At 44.4% G+C, this 20,423-nt stretch overlaps 1 protein-coding gene across 2 annotated transcripts in view; it reads right to left on the reverse strand.

The window, feature by feature from the left end:
* Positions 1–20,423, reverse strand: part of tent2 (terminal nucleotidyltransferase 2) — a 159,502-nt gene that overhangs the window by 74,887 nt on the left and 64,192 nt on the right. For both annotated transcript variants that reach the window (XM_072515989.1, XM_072515990.1), the window contains 3 exons: positions 16,969–17,097; positions 5,191–5,234; positions 3,547–3,683 (listed from right to left, as the gene is read on the reverse strand). In XM_072515989.1, coding sequence (XP_072372090.1) covers positions 3,547–3,683; positions 5,191–5,234; positions 16,969–17,097 — 310 coding nt within the window. The remainder of the gene's footprint in view (positions 1–3,546; positions 3,684–5,190; positions 5,235–16,968; positions 17,098–20,423) is intronic.

Consider the following 20,423-nt stretch of genomic DNA (forward strand, 5'->3'; position numbering starts at 1 on the left):
TTTGTTGGAGCTCTACTCATGCAGGCAGAGTATTCCAACCTAACTTGTGCCTTGTAGACAGTGGACAGACTTTAAGGAGTCAGCAGGTGAGCTACTGGTCACAGAATTCTGATCCTGTAACCTGTTCTCGTAGTCATAGTATTTAGATGGCTGATCCAGTTCAGTTTCTAGTCAATGATGACCACCATGATGTTGATAGTGGAGGATTCAGCAAATGCAATGCTGTTGAATGTGGAGGGAAGATGGTTACACTCTCTTTATGGAAATGGCCATTGTATGGCGCTTGTGTGATGCAAGTGGTACTTGCCACTTAACAGCCCCAAGCCCGAATATTGTCCAGATCTCACTGCATATGAGCATGGACTATTTCGTTATTCGAAGAGTTACAAATGGTGCTGCGTATTGTGCAATCGTCAGCGAAAATCCTAATTTCTGACTTTGTGCTCAAGGGAAGGTCATTGTGAAGCCGCTGAAGATGGCTGGGCTTCTGACACTACCCTGAGGAATTCCTGCAGTGATGTCCTGGACTAAAGTGAATATCTCAGACAACCACAACCATCTTTCTTTCTGCTAGGTAGAACTCCGACCAATGGAGAGATTTTCCACGGATTCCAACTGACTCCAGGTTTGCTGGGCCTCACTGATACCACACTCGGGTCAGATGCTGCCTTGATACCAGGGGCTGTCATTTTCACCTCTGCAATTTGGCTCTTTTCACTTTGTTTGGACCAAGGCTGTAATGAGGCCAGGACTCGAGTGGTTTGGAGGTATCCAAACTGAGCAGTGAGAACATTATTGCTGAGTAAGTGCCGCTTGATAGCACTGTTGATGACACCTTTCATCATTTAGTTGAGAATGAGCGCTAACTGGCCGGGTTGGATTTGTTCAGCTATTTTGTTGACAGGACATATCTGGGCAATTTTAATGCCAGTGTATAGCTGTACTGAACAGCTCGATTAGCTCGAACAGTGCGGCTAGTTCTCGAGAACAACCTTCGGTACTATTGCCAGATCTTTGTCAAAGCACAGTTCCTTCAGTAATTTCTTGATATCATGTCGAGTGAATCGAATTAGTTTGAGATTGGCACTTGTGATGCTGGTGTCCTCAGGGGGAATGATGGGTCATTCACTCAGCATTTCTCATAGAAGATGGTTGCAAATGCTTCAGCTGTCTCTTTTGCACTGTGTTGGGCATCCCGGTTATTGAAGATGCGGATATTTTTGGAGCGTCCTCCGCAAGCTAGAAACTGTCCACCACCATTCACAATTGGACATGGCAGGACTGCAGAGCTTAGATCTACCGCGTAGGATATATGATTGTCTAGCTGTGTCTATTGCATGCCACGTTTGCTGCTAGAATGTAATTAGTACTGTACTGCAGCCCCATCAGGTTGACATCTCATTTTTGTTGCTCCTGCACTCTTGATTTAACGAGGATCGATCCCTCAAACTTGATGATAATGATGGGAGTGGGGCTATGCCGGGCCATGAAGTTACAGACTATAACTGGAAAAAGAGATACATCAAAGCTTTTTGGCTTGCACTCATCAGGACACTTCACAGGAATACCAGTTTTCATAATGGCCATTAGATCCAACCTATTAATTTATATCAGTGTTATTAATGCACCTAATTTGACATGAATGCTTACCTTCCTGCATTCAGATATAATGGGCGCGAATTAACATGCTAAAAACAAAGTCTTGTTTTGGGCTTTCTCAATGCCTGCAGCAGAGAAAGACACTATCAACCGGGACTCTGTCGTTTTTCCTGGCCTTGTTAAGGAATACCCCGCCAAGGCCTCACTTACCTCACTTCCTGCATTGACAAGCTCAGCTAGTCAATGCAGGAAGAAATAGGGGCACCATTTTTAAATGGCGCCTTGGTCTCTCGACACCCCCCATCAGATACCCTCCCTGATGGCCTCCGGACCCACACTACCCCAACTCATCTCATCGAGGTCCTCGTGCCCGCCCACCCATCCCACCCAAGGGCAGGGAAACATGCCCGATCCCTGACACGGGCAACCTGGCACCCAGGCGGCAGCGCCAAGGCACCCAGGGTTTAGTGCCAAGGCAGCCAGAGTGCCAGGATATTATCCTGCCCAGAACCCAACCACCCGATGGCCTCCGATGGCCTGGGAAACCATACCCCAGGCGCCATTACGCCTGGTCCACATTTGTGTGGATCAGTGCTAAATGGAGCCATGGCGAGGTCTCCTAGGCGTGAGCGTTCATTCCCAGGCCTCAGGTGAACCAGGCGCCAACATATTTTGTTAATCTGGATCTTGCCCAGAGAAGGCGCGATCCAGATCACAATGTCTCGCAAGATCTAATGAGATCTCGTGAGGTGTTCAGACTGTTGCAAATCTCGCGAGGCCTCTTCCTGTGAGATTTAATGGCCTTGTCACACCCCACGTCACCGAGTCGGGTACAACAAGGCCGTTCGATCGCACCCAATACCTTTAATTTTGACTTCTTTCCAATTTCCCCTGACATCTTAGCTCCTGTAACTTTTGTTACTTTCATTGTCCCTTCTTGTCTCATTTCTGCTTATTTTCTCCAAACAGCTGCTGTGATCTCATCCATTGACAGTCACTTTGCTATATTGGAATGCATTCTTTCCTGGACCCAGCCCAAGTTGAGCAGAGCAATAATTTGTTCTTTCACCAATACTAGTTTCAGTGATCATGAAGCAAAACCCCTACCTTTCACCAAGAATATTTATAAAAATAATAATACAATGGGAAATATTCCTTAGCTGTCAGACTTCATAAATCGATGATGCAACGAACTTCACAAACAGAGCACTGTATTTGAAATTATAACACTTCTGGAGGGTAATCTTGGTTCTATACCGTACATTGGCATCAGAAAGGTGAAGGAAACTGATGCAATACAATCACCAGCTGTAACACAAATCTGAATGCTCTAACAACAGTAACTTACATCGACATAGAGGGTCAACGGTCGAAAAATGTCTTTTGCGTCAAAGGTGAAATCAGAAAAAAATAGACACCAACACAAAAAAAGACATCAACAGCACTACCCCAAAATAAAAGCACTCCCCAAAAATTACTGATTTTATAGTACATCTCAAAAAAAACAAAAAATGGGGGGGGGGGGTGGAAAGGCTGAAGAGGAAGAGAAATTCCAGAGGGTGAAGGAAGGAGGGGGGTGAATAAAAGACCAGTAGAATGGAGGGTGTTTGGGTGGTTACAGTAATGGAGACGGTTACAGCAATGGGGTGGGATGAGACCCTGAAAGGATTTGAACATATAAAAATATTGAATTGAACATGTTGGTAACCAACGTTAAGTCAGCAAGGTGGGGTATACAGAGGCTAGAGGATGGGAGGCTGGCCAGGGAGTATTTTGGAATATTTCAGTGACAAAAGCATGACTCAGACTTTGGTGATAGATGGGCTAAGGCAAGGTTGGAAGCAGGCGTATTGGTGTAAGGGTGTAAGCTGTAGAAGACTCAGACTTAAAGCATACTTAAATTCCAGTTACTTTCAAATACACCACCATAAAAAAAAATCTACTTACTCAAATTCTGTAGCATAGTATCGCAGAAAGCCCACAAGCAAGTCTCCCAGGTTTGAGCTATTTAACGAGAGGTATGGACTAATGTTATTTCCTCTTCGGTGCACAAACTGCAGCTGCATAGTGGGCTCAAAGCACTCCTAAAAACATCCAAATGATTTTTTACAATACTGAGATACATTTCTAGAATACTGGATACAGCAAACTAGAATGCAAGATGCATGCACAAGGAGATTATTTTCTAATGTTAAAAAAAACATTAAGCTAGCAGTGTTACCTTACAAGCATAATTTCCTAGACAAGTTTTCTTTTGCATAATCTGGAGCTATCCTGATTTGTGGCCACAATGATCGGGAAACTAAACCCAAGTATTTTTTGCTCTGGCACTGGAGGAAAAGGGAACCAAATTTATTTGTGGTGAGAGGAAACTGTTGTACCCTCAAAAGCTATGGGTTCAATTCAGAAACTTACACTTAACTGCTAAAATGGCTGGTACCTTCAAGCTTATTACTTCAATTATTTTACTTTATTTACTTGGATATACCCCATGAGGAAATAAGTCTAAATAGACACTTCCTGAGATCACGTAGAAGCATGTGCCAGTGCAGTCATAATTCTTTCTAGAGCATCAGCTAATGCTCAGACCAGGTCATTGCAATATCCGTGGGCTATCAGGGGAAAAGGCTGGCTTACAACTTCTTTATTTCTTTTTAAAAAAATGTTCCAATATAATTTATTGGTATTTTACATAATCTATGGTGGGACATGTCTCAAACTAGATATATCCTGTTTACCTGTAAAAACACAACATACAAATCTTAATAGAGGGTCATGGCAATTTAAAAAATAATATCTACTGTGCATTTTGAACCCACATGTTCAGTTTTGGTGCCACCATTCAGCTCCAGGTCTGATTACAGCTTTGGTCCAAATTAGCGATAAGACCTGAATTCCAAAACAAAAGGTGACTGTTTTGGACTTTATATCAGTGATTTGTACATGGATACGCAAGTTCTTTTGCTTCTCCACATTTCATAAAGTCTCTCTGCAATAAAATGCTCGGATTTGTATTTTCTTGATTTTAATTAACTCACTTCCAGAATTCCAACCACCATACATTTTGCCTACTTAATAGCTATTTCCCTTTTCTTGCTTCCTGCTCCCATGTCGTCTTTCTTAGAAGGACCAATATGAACTTTAACACAGCAAATCCTATTTACTGAATATATTAAACTTTCACCAATATAAATACTTCCAATAGACTTGAATGATATTGCTTTAATCAGCCATTCCCTTATTGAGCAAATTTTATTCTTGTTGCTATGACAGTGCAAGATCCTAGTTTATTCAATGTAATTTGGATCACCTCACCATAGCTCATTTCATATCGGGATATGATTAACTACTAATATATTTGTCACCCCAAGTCATTCATGCAAATAAGGATTTCAAAGCTTCCAAAGGAAAACATTAGAGAACAGTTGATATCGACAACCATGTTTCATAAGTTGGCAATTTGCACTATACAAAGCTAGACAGAAATTACAATTCAAATTCATATTTGCATAAAATGGAACTTTTTGGATTAAAATTTGCAAATTTTACGATTAACATTACTTCAGTTGTAGAACTAAGAACGTCACTTACTGGGTGCTCTTTCTGAAGAGATGGAATGACAGGTTCAGGTAGAGCTTAAAAACAAACAAAAAATTCCATAAGAACATAAGAAATTAGAATATTTTGGCCCCTTAAGGCTTTTCTGTCATTCAATAAGATCATGGCTGGTCTGATTGTGGCCTCAAACTCCACTTTTTTGCTTGCCCCCCCTAAACATCGACTCACTTCAATCAAAAATCTGTCTAACTTAGGTTGAATATATTCAATGATCCAGCCTTCATTGCTTGCTAGGAAAAATACTTCCAAACAATTCCCTCAAGAGCAGAAATTCCTCATTTCCATCTTAAATGGGAGATCCCTTAGTTTTAAACCGTGCCCACAATTCTAGATTCCTTCATGAGGAAGCAACCTCTCAGCATCTACCCAATCAAGGCCCCTTAGAATTTTAACTGTTTCAAGAAGATAGCCTTTCCTTCTTCTAAACTCCAATGAGTATAGGTCCAATCAGCTTAACCTTTCCTCATCACAAGGCAAAACCCTCATCCCAGGAAACAGGGCAGTGAATCATCTCTGAACTGCTTTCAATGCAAGCATGTCCCTCCTCAAGTAAGGTGGCTAAAACTGTATACAGTAAATGCACCGTTGCCCTGTACAGTTGTATAACAAGACATCCCTACTTTTAGATGCCATCCTTCTTGCAATAATGCTAATTACTTGCTCCGTCTGCATGTTGACATTTGTGATTCATGTACAAGACTATCCAGATCATTCTGTATAGGAGCATTCTGTAATCTCCCTCCATTTAACTAATATTCTGCTTTTCTATTTTTCCTGTCAAATAGATAACCTAACATTTTTTTTCCAGATTATACCCCATCTGCCAAATATTTGCCCACACTTAAGCCATTCATGTCCCTCTGTAGATTCTATGTATTCTCCCCACAACTTGCTTTCCTACCTATCATGTCATCAGCAAATTTGGTTACAATTTGGTCCCTTCATCCAAGTCATTGATACAGGCTGTAAATAGTTGAGGCTCCAGCACTGATCTCTGTGGCATCCCACGAGTAACAGTTTGGCACCCTGAGATGCCCCATGTACCCTGACTATTTTTTGTTAGATAGCCAGTCCTCTATCCATGCCAATATATCACCTCCAACACCCTTATTTTGCATAGTAACCTTATCAAATGCCTTTCGGAAATCTAAGTACACTATGTCTACTGGTTCCCTTTAATCCATCCGGCATGTTAGAACGCCAATAAATTTGTCAAATGCCATTTCCCTTTCACAAAACCACGTTGGCTCTGCTTGATAGCATCAGGATTTCCTAAGTGCTCTGCTACTACCTCTTTACTAACGGATTCTAACATTTTCCCAATGGCAGGGTGGAGGATGCAGGTCAGCGGGTCAATGACAGCTTGTAATTAAAACGCAAAATCGGATTACAATAAAACCACTATTGTCTTACAACAATGTATAAATTAATGCAATTTATTTCTGAAGTATGTTACAGGAAATAAAAAGCCTAATTATAGAAAGTAAATAAAAACAATTTTCTAAAAAAGCAATACGGTTCAAACAAAGAATTGTCACCTTAACAGTTCACTGGAAATGACATTGCTGGTAGAATACACACACCGTTTGAGAGCATTTGCTCTTTTATAACAGAGATGTTACAATACATGATACACATGTAATATCAAAGTCATTTAATGACAGACTAGATGAAGTCAAATTTTGTCTTTATTACAAGGGCATCTGGGATTTTCACTGCTGCTTTAGGAATTACATTCTGTGACTCCCGTTATACTATTCTGTGAATACTGTAAATATCTTTCTTTTTATCTACTCAAAGCAAGCCAGAAACAGAGCAGTCAGCTGGGCCTATGAATTAGTAGTCAGGTGACATTATCATTACACCACCAGCTCCCAATATTAAAAACATGACAAAACACAGATTTGGACGCAATTAACATGGAAAATGCAACCCAGACTGAAGTTGGCTTCTTTCATATGGCCACCCACTCCCTAAATACTCCCTCATGTCACATATCCACAAAACATTTTACTCACTGCCTGTCAATTCCATTATTTCTTTCCTTGCTTTTGTTTATAAAGTTTGGGCTTGGGGAAAATTAATGGACAGAAAATCATGAGCTCAGGGTACACAATTTTCTGATATGCGCCCATGTGCAATTAGCAACTTTTAAAAACATAAATTTAGAATACCCAATTCTTTTTTCCCAATTAAGGGGCAATTTAGCATGGTCAATCCATCTACCCTGCACATCTTTGGGTTGTCTTTGGCCGAGATCCATGCACACACGGGGAGAATGTGCAAACTTCACATGGTCACTGAGCTGGGGCCGGGATCGAACCAGGGTCCTCCACTCTATGAGGCAGCAAGTGCTAACCAATGCACAGTCTCGCCCGTGCAGTGAGCAACTTGCCAGCAACACATCAGGCACGATTCAGCCCAAAGATTTCCATGCCCGGTTTTGGGCGCATTAGGCGATGTGTTTCTAGGCGGCTGCAGTGCAGAGATTGACACCATTATTCAATAGCACTTTGCTGTTTCTTTGGACCTTGGGGAGTTTCTCCCCATCGAGGCTACACTTGGGTAGGTTTTCTGCATTGCACATCACAGATCAGGATGCCATTTTGAACGGCTGCCCCGATCTTTACACCCATCCCCTTTCAGGATTCCCCCCTTCTCCACCCCCAATTGTGCTTTGTCCTTCTAAATCCCTTCACACTCCCTTTCATGGGCATGCCCCCCCAGGCCTCGACCCCTGATACACAGGTTGGTGGCAGTGACAAGGTGCCCACGTCCATGGTACTACCCTGCCCTGTCCCAACCACCTGGGAAGCTCTAATGACATACGAGACCACCTGCCTCCTCCCCACCCACCTCCCCATGTGCCATCATGCTTGGCCCACATTTGTGGAAAGCAGTGCTAAATGGCACCCGGTTAAGGATTCGCAGGTGCGGGGTCTCAATAATTAAATGAGGCTAATGGTTCATTTGAATATTATGATCACGCGCAGTGAGAGCATGATCCCGATCACGCTGGGCGTAGCGAGTCCAGCGACTCGCTATCTGTCCAGTGCTTTCCCTGGTTTGGGGATCTCCCGGGATTCACCCGTTGCGCCTGGCTCCGCACTTGACACAACACGGTGTCTGAATCGCACCCTAAATCTTTAGTAAATTTCCAAAGACCAAAGATAATCAAAAAAAAGTTCCCACGTATTTATATTAAAAATGGTTAAACTTCAGGATAGGCTTTCTTGCCAAAAGCGACTGACTTAAAAATGTTCCAAAAAGTTTATTTTTTAACCAGCAACTAGAAATCACAAACAGCTGTTATTTGCAATCCTGCTCTCATGTAACAGCTGCATATTTTCATACAATTGTTTGTTATTTTGAGATGGTAAGCAGAAAAACACAAGTATAATATTTTATATCAACTCACCGCAATAAAGGCTTACAATTCTAATCTCAAGCTTCTTTCCAAGTCTTTTGGGTGAAACAAAATTATAATCCTCACAGAATAACAGATTACACTCTTTAATTCCTGATGCAGACTGCAAGCCTAGAAATTCTGACAGCAACAGAAATCTCTTAAACGTTATACAGTAATATCTAGTCAACTTTCAAATAAATATTTTAATTATAGTACCCCTGACTTCAATGCCACTTACTCATATGTAGTACCTTATCAAAAGGATTTCAGAAATCAAAGCATCAAATCAAAAAACAAATTAATATATTTGCCAAAATGATTCCCCTTTCGTTAAAAATCACACCGGCTGCATCTGATCATATGATTTTCTTTTTTTTAAATAAACATTTTATTGAAGTATTTTTGGTATAGAAACAAGAACAAAATAAACAAGATACATGAAACCATAAACATAGTGCAAAAACCGTTTACCTTTCGTACACGTCCCACCCTTATTACCCCCCTACTCTAACCGGTCTGCTGCTGATTAATTTTCCGCAAGGAAGTCGACGAACGGTTGCCACCTCCGGGTGAACCCTAACAGTGAACCTCTCAAGGCGAACTTAATTTTCTCCATACAGAGAAAGCTAGCCATGTCCGATAGCCAGGTCTCCAGCTTCGGGGCCCTCCATGCCAACAGTATCCGTCTCCGGGCTCCAGGGAAGTAAAGGCCAGAACATCTGCCTCTTTCTCCTCCTGGATCTTCCGACACCCTGAAAATCGCCACCTCCGGACTCAGCGCCACCCTTGTTTTTAAAACCTTGGACATGACGTCCGCAAACCCCTGCCAAAATCCCCGAAGCTTTGGACATGTCCAAAACATATGGACATGGTTCGCTGGTCCTCCCACTCATTTTGTGCACCTGTCCTCAGCCCCAAAGAATCTGCTCATCCGGGCCACTGTCATGTGAGCCCGATGCACAACCTTAAATTGTATCAGTCTGAGCCTGGCACATGTTGCAGACGCATCAACTCTACTCAATGCATCTGCCCATAAACCGTTCTCTATCTCACCTCCCAGCTCCTCCTCCCACTTACGCTTCAGCTCCTCGGTCTGCGGCCCCTCCGACCCCATAAGCTCCTTAGAGATGTCCGAGACACTCCCCTCCCCTACCCACCCTCTGGAAATTACCCTGTCCTCAGCAGTAGGAGCGGGAAGGTTGCCACCTGTTTACGAAGGAAGTCCCGCACCTGCAACTATCTGAATTTGTTTCCCCTCGCCAGCCCAAACTTTTCCTCCTGCGCCCTCATACTCGGAAAGCTCCCCTCTATGAACACATCCCCCATCCTCTCAATCCCCGCTCTCCGCCATACCCATAACCCCCCATCCATACTCCCCGGACAAACCGGTGGTTATCACAAATTGGGGCCCAGACCGATGCTCCCACATGCCGCCTCCACTGGCCCCAAACTCTCAGGGCCGCTACCACCACGGGGCTGGTGGAGTACCGCGCCAGCGGGAGCGACAGGGGCGCAGTTACCAACGCCCCAGACTGGTGCCCTTACAAGAAGCCGCCTCCGTACACACCCACGCCGACCCCTCCCCCACCACCCACTTCCTGATCATGGCTGTTAGCCGCCCAGTAATAATTGCTAAAATTTGGCAGCGCCAGCCCGCCCTCTCCCCGGCTCCGCTCGAGCATTACTTTCCTTACCTGCGGGGTCTTGCCCACCCAGACGAAGCCCGTGATCACCCTGTTGACCCGCTTAAAAAAGGACTGCGGAATAAAATGGGGAGCCATTGAAATACAAATAGGAACCTCGGGAGGACCGTCATTTTCACCGTTTGTACCCTCCCGGCCAGAGACAACGGGAGAGCGTCCCATCTCCGGAAATCGTCCCTCATTTGGTCCACTAGCCAGCCAGATTCAATTTATGCAGCCGGTCCCATTTCCGCACCACTTGGATTCCCAGGTTCCTAAAACTATCCCCTACTGACCTAAACGGCAGCTCCCCAAGTCACCCCTCCTGTCCCCTCACCTGAACCACAAACATCTCACTCTTATCCATGTTTAGCTTATAGCCCCCCCACTGACCAGTCCCCTCCAGCCCCTTAAAGCCCTCAGAGCGATTGCCAATGGCTCTATAGCCAGCGCAAACAACAGTGGGGAGAGGGGGCATCCCGGTCTCGTCCCCTGGTGCAGTCAAAAGTAGTCCGAAGTTGTCCTGTTCATCTGCACATCTGTCACCGGTGCCCGATACAGTAACCTGACCCAGTCAATAAAGCCCCGCCCTAATCTAAACGGCCCCAGTACCTCCCACAGATAGTCCCATTCTACCCGATCAAAAGCCTTTTCTGCATCCATTGCAATCACTACCTCAACCTCCGTCCCTTCCGGGGGCATCATGATCACATTTAACAGCCTTCTTACATTGGCCATCAACTGCCTACACTTAACAAACCCCATCCGGTCCTCCCAAATATCATCCGGAACACAGTCCTCAATCCTGGAGGCGGACATTTTGGCCAACAACTTGGCATCCACATTCAGCAGGGAGATCGGCCTGTCGAACCCACGCATCATTGCCTGTGACATCGCCGGGGGCAGCACCCCTCTTTCCCTTGCCTCATTGAACAGCCTCAACAACACTGGCCCCAGTATCCCCAAGAACTTTTTATAGAACTCCACTGGGTATGCGTCAGGACCCGGGGCCTTACCCGCCTGCATGGCCTTCAAGCCCTCCACTATCTCTGCCAGCCTAATTGGGGCCCCCAGCCCTTCTACCCACTCCCCGTCCACCGTTGGGAAATTCAGCCCCTCCACGTCCACCGTTGGGAAATTCAGCCCCTCCAAGAAGTGCCTCATCCCCTCCGGCCCCGTAGGGTGTTCCGACCTGTACGGCCTGCTGTAGAAATCCCTTAACGCCTTATTCACCCATAGCGAATCACCAACCAGGTTCCCCTCACCGTCCTTTACTTTCCCCATCTCCCTAGCTGCCTCCCTCTTCCTAAGCTGCTGTGCAAGCATTCTGCTGGCCTTCTCCCCATGTTCATAAACCACCCCCCTTGCCTTTCTCAGCTGCTCCACCGCCCTCCCTGTGGTCTGCAAGCTAAACTCCACCTGCAGCCTCCGCCGTTCCCTCAGGAGCCCTGCTTCTGGGTCTCCGCATACCTCCTACCGATCTGTAATGTCTCCTTTACCAGTCTCTCCGTCTCTGCCCTGTCAACCTTCTCCCTAGGAGCCCGGTTCGAGATCAGTTCCCCCCCTTACCACCGCCTTCAGTGCTTCCCAAACCACCGCTGCTGAAGTTTCCCCCGTGTCATTGATCTGCAGGTAGTTGGAATGCATTTCCTCAGCCGCTCGCACACCCCTTCATTCGCCAAAAGTCCCACACCTAACCTCTAGTGCGGGCCGCTGATTACTGTCTTTGCTAACCTGCAGGTCAACCCAGTGCGGTGCTTGTTCTGAGATTGTGATCGCCGAATACCCGGTGTCCACTAACCCAGCCAGAAAGTCCCTGCTCAAAATAAAGAAATCAATCTGGGAGTATACTTTATGTGTGAGTAGAAGGAGAACTCCTTAGTCCTCGGCTGCCCAAATCGCCATGGATCCACCCCCCACCCCCATCAGCTCAATGAACCCTCTTAGTTCCTTTGACATTGCTGGCACCCTGCCCATTTTCGAGCTTGACCGGTCTAAGCCCGGGTCCATAACTGTATTGAAGTCCCCTCCCATTACCAACCTGAGAGTGTCCAGGTCCAGTATCATCCCCAGCATCCTCTTTATAAACTCCACATCATCCCAATTTGGCGCATATATATTCACTAACACCACCTGCACCCCCTCCAGTTTCCCACCGACCATAATATACCGACCTCCCACACCCAAGACTACTCTACCCACCTCAAACATCACCCGCTTATTAATCAGGATCGCAACCCCTCCAGTCTTTGAATCTAGTCCCAAATGAAACACCTGGCTGACCCAGCCTTTCCTCAGTCTAACCTGGGCCGTTACCTTAAGGTGCGTCTCCTGCTACATCACCACGTCGACCTTCAATCCACTAATGCGCGAACACACGTGCCCTTTTGACAGGACCATTTAACCCTCGAACATTCCAGGTGATCAGTCTAGTTGGGGGCCTCATTGCACCCCCCCCCCACCCTGTTCACCGATCAGTCATCCCCTTTTTTAGGCCCACCACCAGCCAGTGATCCGCGCCTCCACCAGTCCATCCCTAGGCAGCCCCTGCCCCCGACCTCCTCTCTGTCCCTCAGCCCAAGTCCCTCCCTCGCCAGCAGAACATTCACCCCTTCCCCCCCCCCTAGCAACAACACCCTGTAATCCAATCCCTGTCCTAAACCAAACATATGCACCCCCCCCCCCCACTGTGCTTCAGAGAGCTAGCTCACCCAGCTAGCTTGGTGGCCCCCATCCCCGGCGCCAGATAGTCTCCCACCTATTGTTCCCTCCCCACCCTCCAACTCGCTCATGCAAACAAACTCCAACATCAAACAATCCCCATACAATTGCCCAACCGAAAATCACCAAGATCAAAACTAGCACCCCCCCATCCCCCAACAGTGCAAATGAAAACCTAAACTCACCCAGCTCTACTGCTGGTTCCAAGCAAAATGAGAAACCTTTTACAAAAACAGAGAAACAGAACAGAGAAAACAGAAACAAGAACGTTGCAGCCAAGTTCAACAGTTCTCAGTCCTTCATCAGCCTTTTCTTTCTTGCAAAGTCCAACGCATCCTCAGGCAAGTAAAAGTGCTGAATCTCATGCGTGACTCAGAGACGGGCTGGGTATAACAGTCCAAACTTCACCTTTTTCTTGAAAAGGATCGCCCTGATTCGATTGAAGCCTGCTCTCTTCCTGGCCACCTCCACGCTCAGGTCTTGAAAAACGCGCAGGATGCTATTGTCCCACTTACAGCTCCGTGTCTGCTTGGCCCACTGCAGAATACGCTCCTTATCCGAGAACCTGTGGAATCTCACCACCATAGCCCTCGGGGGATCTCCCATTCGCGACTTCTTCGCAGGTGCTCTGTGAGCCCAATCCACCTCCAAGGGTTGGGAGAAAGCCCCATCCCCCAGCAGCTTCTCAAACATGCCTGCGATGTATGTCCCAGCGTCCGTTTCTTCGGACCCCTCCGGGAGCCCGACAATTCTTAGGTTCTACCAGCTCTCGGTCCTCCACCTTCTCCAGAAGCTTCTTTTGCTGGTCCCTCAGCATCCCCCGCGGTCGGATTCTCCTCCTGCTCAGCCAGCGCCTTCTCCACCTTCTGGATCGCCCGATCCTGGGCGTCCAACCTGAGCTCCAGCCATTCAATCAATGCTTTTATCGGGTCCAAGCAGTCCCGTTTCTGCATAGCAAAGCCCTCTTGGATGACTTGCATCAGCTGCTCCATAGACTGCTGGGTCGACAAGCCAGAGGTTCGCCCCTCCGCCATGCTGTCCCCTGTTACAACTACAGCCCAAGTCTTCTCTGTCCTCTTATTTCTGCCCTTACGAACACTTCTAATCCTTTTCTCCATGCACTGAAGTGGGAATTCAGTAGAGAATTGCCACTGACATCCGTTCTACAATTCAAGTCCGTTAAAAAAAATCGGGGGAAAAGGTCCAAACGTCCGACCAGAGCGGGAGCCACCAAATGTGCGACTTACTCCTTCATAGCTGCCACCGTAAGTCGATCATATTATTTTCTCAGTGCATTAAGACTTCTTTAATAATAGATTCCAGCATTTTCCTGATGAATGTGATTTTTGTTGCTCAAGTTTCCTCGGTTTTATTAGCCTTTTAGATTACCCTCTATTCCTGGTAGGCAACTTGGGTCTTCAACTATGAAGACAAATATTTGTTCAATGTCTCTGCCATTCCCTCACTCTCCATGATAATTTATCTGAACCCCAAGAGAGCAACATTTACTTTAGCTACTCTCCTTTTGAACACAATGGGGAAGCAGTGGCAGACATGAAAGGACACATTTCATAACTCTAAATAAAAATACATTGCACCGAGATAGAAAGACCAACTGAAGGATGCATCATCCATGGCTAAATCAGGAAGTTAAGAATGACATTAAATTAAAAGAAAAGGCACACAATGCTGCAAAGGCTTGTGGTAGGTAGGCCAAAAGATTGGGAAAATTTTAGAAACCAAAGGATGACCAAAAATAATGGAAAAATCAGAATACGAGAATAAACTAGTGAAAAATATAAAAGACAGCGAGAACTTCTACTACTATGTCAAAAGGAAGGGTACCTAAAGTGAGCATTAGTCCCTTAGTTTGGGGAAGTAACAATGGGAATGAACAAAATGGCAGTCGAGGGACAAAATGGCTTGTTCCTTCTCACGTTCTTGTTAAATATTTGTAAAGTCTTACAATCTGTGTTTTTTATATCCTTGGCTAGTTTGCTCTCATTCAGTTTTTCCCATTTTCTCAACATTTTGGTGACTAGTGGTTTCTAAAACATTCAATCTTTATAGACATCCTGCTATTCTTTGCAACACTGTAAGCCTGTTAGTTTTGATTTATTCTTAACTTGTTCAGCAAGCCATGGATGGATCTTACTTGCTGAGTTTGTTTTAATGAAATTGTTTTTTGTTGAACATTTTGAACTGTTTCTTTATACGTTTCCCACTATTCATTTATCGCTATACCCTTCAGTCTATTTACCCAAACAACCATGGCCAGCTCTCCCTTCATTCCTTTGCAATTGGCTTTAAATTTTAAAAATCCTTGTTTGGCACTGGAGCTCGTCACTTTCAAACTTAACATGGAATTCAATCGTATTATGATCACTACTCCCCAGCAGATCTTTTACCATGAGATTACGAATTAAGCCTGCCTCATTGTCCAATTCTAGATCTAAAATCCATTGTTGGTTCCAGGAAACTGACAAACTTATTTTCCAGACCAACTATGGCAACTTGATTGGACCAGTCTAAATTACAATTGAAGTACCCCATCATTTCCTTTGCTACAAGCTCCAATAATGTTTTGTTCCCAGCTCTGTCCAATGGTATAACTACTTTTAGAGACCCTATAAACTACTCGCCACCAACATTTTATGATACTTGTTGTTCCCAATCTCCTGTATAGATTCAGCTTCCTGATCTTCAAGAAGACTGACTTATATTGAAAGGCCTCAGCCTAGAGTTAACAGTTTTTTCTCCCCCATCCTTCTTAAATAATGGATTGGAATTAGCAATTCTCCAGTTTAGCAGCACAACTCTCAATCAAAATATTGCAACTAATGTGGCTGTCATTTCTTCATCTACTTCTAATAGTTTGAGGTGGAAATTATCAGGTCCTGGAGATTTACATATCCTCAAACCCATTAGAAACGGACATAGAATACAATTAAATTCCTCTCCTTGATTTATGTTTATGTTCCTTCTATCAGTGGCATTTTATTCTTCTTTTCTACTATGAAAATGGATGCGAAACCTGTCATTACTCCAAAAAATTACATTGTTCTTTCTCCTTAGGTGCTAGGAAGGAGGAAATTAATCTAGGAACTAAAATCCACACAATAAGTGCCCATAATCAATTCATTATTTTTTTTCTGACGTGCTGCTGGAGTAACAGCACAGAGAAAAGTCCCATAAAGAGAGAGGTGGAGGGGAATACATTAGCCAGGAAACTGAAAAGAAATTGCCCTAGCTATCTTTGCAAAGGATCATGTTATCTTCAAGAAACAAACCATTGAAACTTGCACTTCAACATCTCTCTTGAAAGATTGCAACTGCAACAAAATAGCACTACATGTAGCACAGTGAAGTGTCAACCTAGATTGCACCTGAACTGCACCTTCAATCCACAAAATTCAGAGTCAGAAGCAAGTGGGATTACGTTATGTCTACGTCAACCAGTTGGGCTGAATGTCCTGTTTCAGTGTTGCAACTTCTATGCAAGGTAAGACTTCCATGAATTTAGCCTACGTATAATTTGGGCGACTGCATTCTTTTTCTCCGGCATGAATATTAAATAATACATATAGGCAAACCATGGACTATCAGCCCACATCTCCAGCCATTATTACTATGTGGGATTTAAACTGTGGTCTGTGACTTAGCAACTACTTCAACCTTATAGAACAAAAATTTCAAGTTCTGACAGCGTGGAATTATAAATTGAGTCACCAGGAAAATCTATGTCGTTAGCCTTCGGATAAAGAGAAAGTATAGAGTTATAATATCAAGATTGAAAAATACCCACTATATTTTCTCAATGCCATTGAGGATTAAATAGGAAACCTCCAAGGAGATACAGACACACAAACATGCATTGCACCCTTAGGGCCTGGAAAAATAAATTATAAAATTATATAGACATCATAAATGCATACTTACTTTGTAGATAGTGCAACACCATCAGCGCCAAAGAGTAACTACTCAATGTGCCACGGCTAGCATCATTTATTCCATGGTAACGTGCCCACTTTTTCACAACTAGCACGAGGGGACGAACGCGACTCTCAACTGCATTAAAAAAAACAATAACTATTTCAGGAGAATTTACTTGGGAGAACAATTAGATTTTTAAGTGGTTTCAATTTCCATCTTTCTGAACATGAATATAATTTTGTTAATCCTACATAGTTTCACAAGAACTGCTGCACAAGTCCACCTGGCTTACTTCCCATTAGGGCAGTCATTTGATATGATAATGGAGTTGTCAATTAATCACATAAATCAACTCGTATCTATAGTTTACAACCGACCCAGACACAATGTGAGAACAACACCAGGGGTGGAAAGCTTTGATGTAAAAAGTTACAAATTCTTCTTAAGCATCCTACACATCAGGGGTCAGGCATAAGTCATGTGCAGTAGGCCAAATTATTTTCTGGAAAAAAATTGTCATTTGCACTTTAATCAATCAATAAATGCATTTGAAGGAGTACACCTGTTGGGGGTGGATGGTCTGCGCTGTAAACACTAAATTGCTTTGTAAATGAATTCTTTGGAAAGGTTTTATTTTCAGTTAATTATCCACTGCATCACCAATTAAAAGAACATTTACAGATATGCTAACTTCCAATTAACAATCCAAATAGTCGAATCTCTTGAATACAATCAGAATATTCTGAACATATATCTAACAAAATTACAAAGCCAGTCAAACAAAGTGTGAAGACCGAGTTTTAAATCAATGCCGAATTACTCAGGAGTTAAATATATGCCTGTAGAGGCAAAAGGGCCATGGCTGCCTGGTGTAAAACTGAAAGCAAGATGATTCATTCATATTTATAATCCTTGGTGGCATGGTTGCTGTTTATTTTGAATGAGATTTCATATACAAGTCAAAAGAAAATGGGTTTCGAAAAATATGTTGTAGTATTAAAAGGTTTCGGTTTCAGTTTTGGTTATTCAAGATAAGACAAAAGTATGCTACGGTAGAATTGGGTAAAATGGAAGATTGCAGTTACCGGGCATGAAAATGTGTTCAAATGGACAACACTGACCTCTAGTGGAAAATGCTAATGAAAAGGAATTGCAAATAGCGGAAACAGTTCTTACCCCCAAATAAAAGGTAGATATAATCATAGCTGGAAACTGACACTATTCAGAGGTCCAGCCAGTTTCAGCATGTTCCCTGGAGTTCAAAGTTGTTGAATGGAATTTACATCAACGAAATAGGGATAAAAATCACTGCAGAGTGTTGCACAAATTATCTGAATATTCCAAGAAAAGGGCAGAACAGTGGTGCAGTGGTTAGCACTGCTGCCTCACTGCGCCGAGGTCCCAGGTTCGATCCCGGCTCTGGGACACTGTCCGTGTGAAGTTTGCAAATTCTCCCCGAGTTTGCGTGGGTTTCGCCCCCACAACCCAAAGATGTGCAGGATAGGTGGATTGGCCACGCTAAATTGCCCTTTAATTTGAAGCAATGAATTGGGCACTCTAAATTTATTTAATAAAATATTCCAAAAGGTCAAAACTTCCTGCTGTACTAACTTACAACAACAGTGAAAACAGCCCACCTCACAAAGGTCTTAGTGTCAGAGATACTTTGAATGCAAAATATTGTGATGCAGAGAATAAATTCACAGGAAAGAAATCCTTGCCTTTCTTAGTGTTTCAAGTTTTTAAAAATTGGGTCGTTCCCCCTAGGATTTAACAAAATCATTCAACCAAAAATGGAGAAATTATTAGAACCATTTGAGGAACTGTCATTTATACAGCACCTTCCCATTTTCCTCCCCCTAGGCCTACAAACCCCAAACCACCCACTCTCCTCCCAAATCTCCTGACTTCCCATCTGGTATTTACAACCCACCTGGTCGACCTTCTCCCACCATCTGATAATCCCTCTGCCACTCCAAATCATCCCCCCTCCCTGATCAATACCCCACTAGTCTGTCCCTTTGCAATTGATTTTTCCCTGCCATTGTCCTGATCTACCCCCACTCCAATATTACTGAAGCATGTCAGGAAGAGTATGCAGCAGACCAGGAGTAGTGTAACACAAGTCCGATCACAATGAAGCAGACTGGGAGGAGTTGGAAGCATGAGAGGATCACCGTGAGGCAGACTAGGTGGAGTTTGAAGCAGGTGAGAATAACTGTGAAGCAGATTGAGGATCACTAGAACACACTGAAGAGGGATTTGAAGCAGGTGAGGATCATTGTGGAGCAGACTGGGAGCATACAAAGAAATCGAGAACCACAAGGTAGACTGGAGGACTTTGAAGCAGGTCGTGATCACTGAAGCAAGAGAAAAAAAAAATTAAACATCATAGGAAAGCTATGAATTAAATTGGCTGATGAATTATAGCTTCGTTTCCCTTTTCCCCAAGTTGTCTAAGGAGCTGGAAGATTAAAATTTCCATTTTCTTTTATGATATGGGTTAGGTAAAGCACTTAATTTAACCTCTCAAGTGAGAGCAGAAGGGGAGAGTAGCTGGTGAGTCTTTATTTTTTTTAGGTAGTAATTTTTATTATCGAATAGAAAGATGGATGACGGTAGGTCCGACCCCAAGAATGCACATCTTTGTTCCACATGGGAACCCCAGGATCTTTCCTATGACCTGAATAACTATACGTGCAGAAACTGTGGTCAGCTGCAGCAGCAGGAGTTCCAGATTTTGGAGGTTGAGCAGCAGCTGACATCACTGAGTCACAATGCAGGGTTGAGAGTCTTGTGGATAGCACGTTTATAGATGCAGCCAGCCTGCAGCTTAAGAGTATGCAGGGAGGGACTTCCGGGTGCGGCGATGACCAGCTGAGTCGCACGTTTCGGCAGCTCCCGGTGAAACGGACTTTTGGGCTCTTGATAGGAGCCCCAACGGCAATTTTGACGGCTAAAAACACTGTGCGGTAAACCAGAAGGGAATCCCCCCTGGATACGGATGAAAAAAGGAGGAGAAAGTGGCCGGATTGCAGTGGATCCTTTAGAACAGCGGCAAGGAAGGCAAGCAAAAACCAAGATGGCGTCGGAAGGTGGCAGTTTAACATGGGGCCCTGAACAACAAGAGTTCTTGAAATGCTGTGTGGAAGAGCTCAAAAAGGAAATGAAGAAAGAGCTGTTGGCCCCGATACTACAGGCGATCGAAGGGCTAAAGGAGGAACAAAAGACCCAGGAGCGGGAGCTTCGGGTCGTGAAGGCAAAGGCAGCCGAGAATGAGGACGACATACAGGGCCTGGTGGTGAAGACGGAGACGCATGAGGCACATCAGAAACGATGTGTGGAAAGGTTGGAGGCACTGGAGAACAACGCAAGGAGGAACAACCTGAGGATTCTTGGTCTTCCTGAAGGTGCGGAGGGAGCGGACGTCGGGGCATATGTGAGCACGATGCTGCACTCGT

The sequence above is a fragment of the Scyliorhinus torazame genome, chromosome 9 (assembly GCF_047496885.1).
Source record: "Scyliorhinus torazame isolate Kashiwa2021f chromosome 9, sScyTor2.1, whole genome shotgun sequence".
Lineage (NCBI taxonomy): Eukaryota > Metazoa > Chordata > Chondrichthyes > Carcharhiniformes > Scyliorhinidae > Scyliorhinus > Scyliorhinus torazame.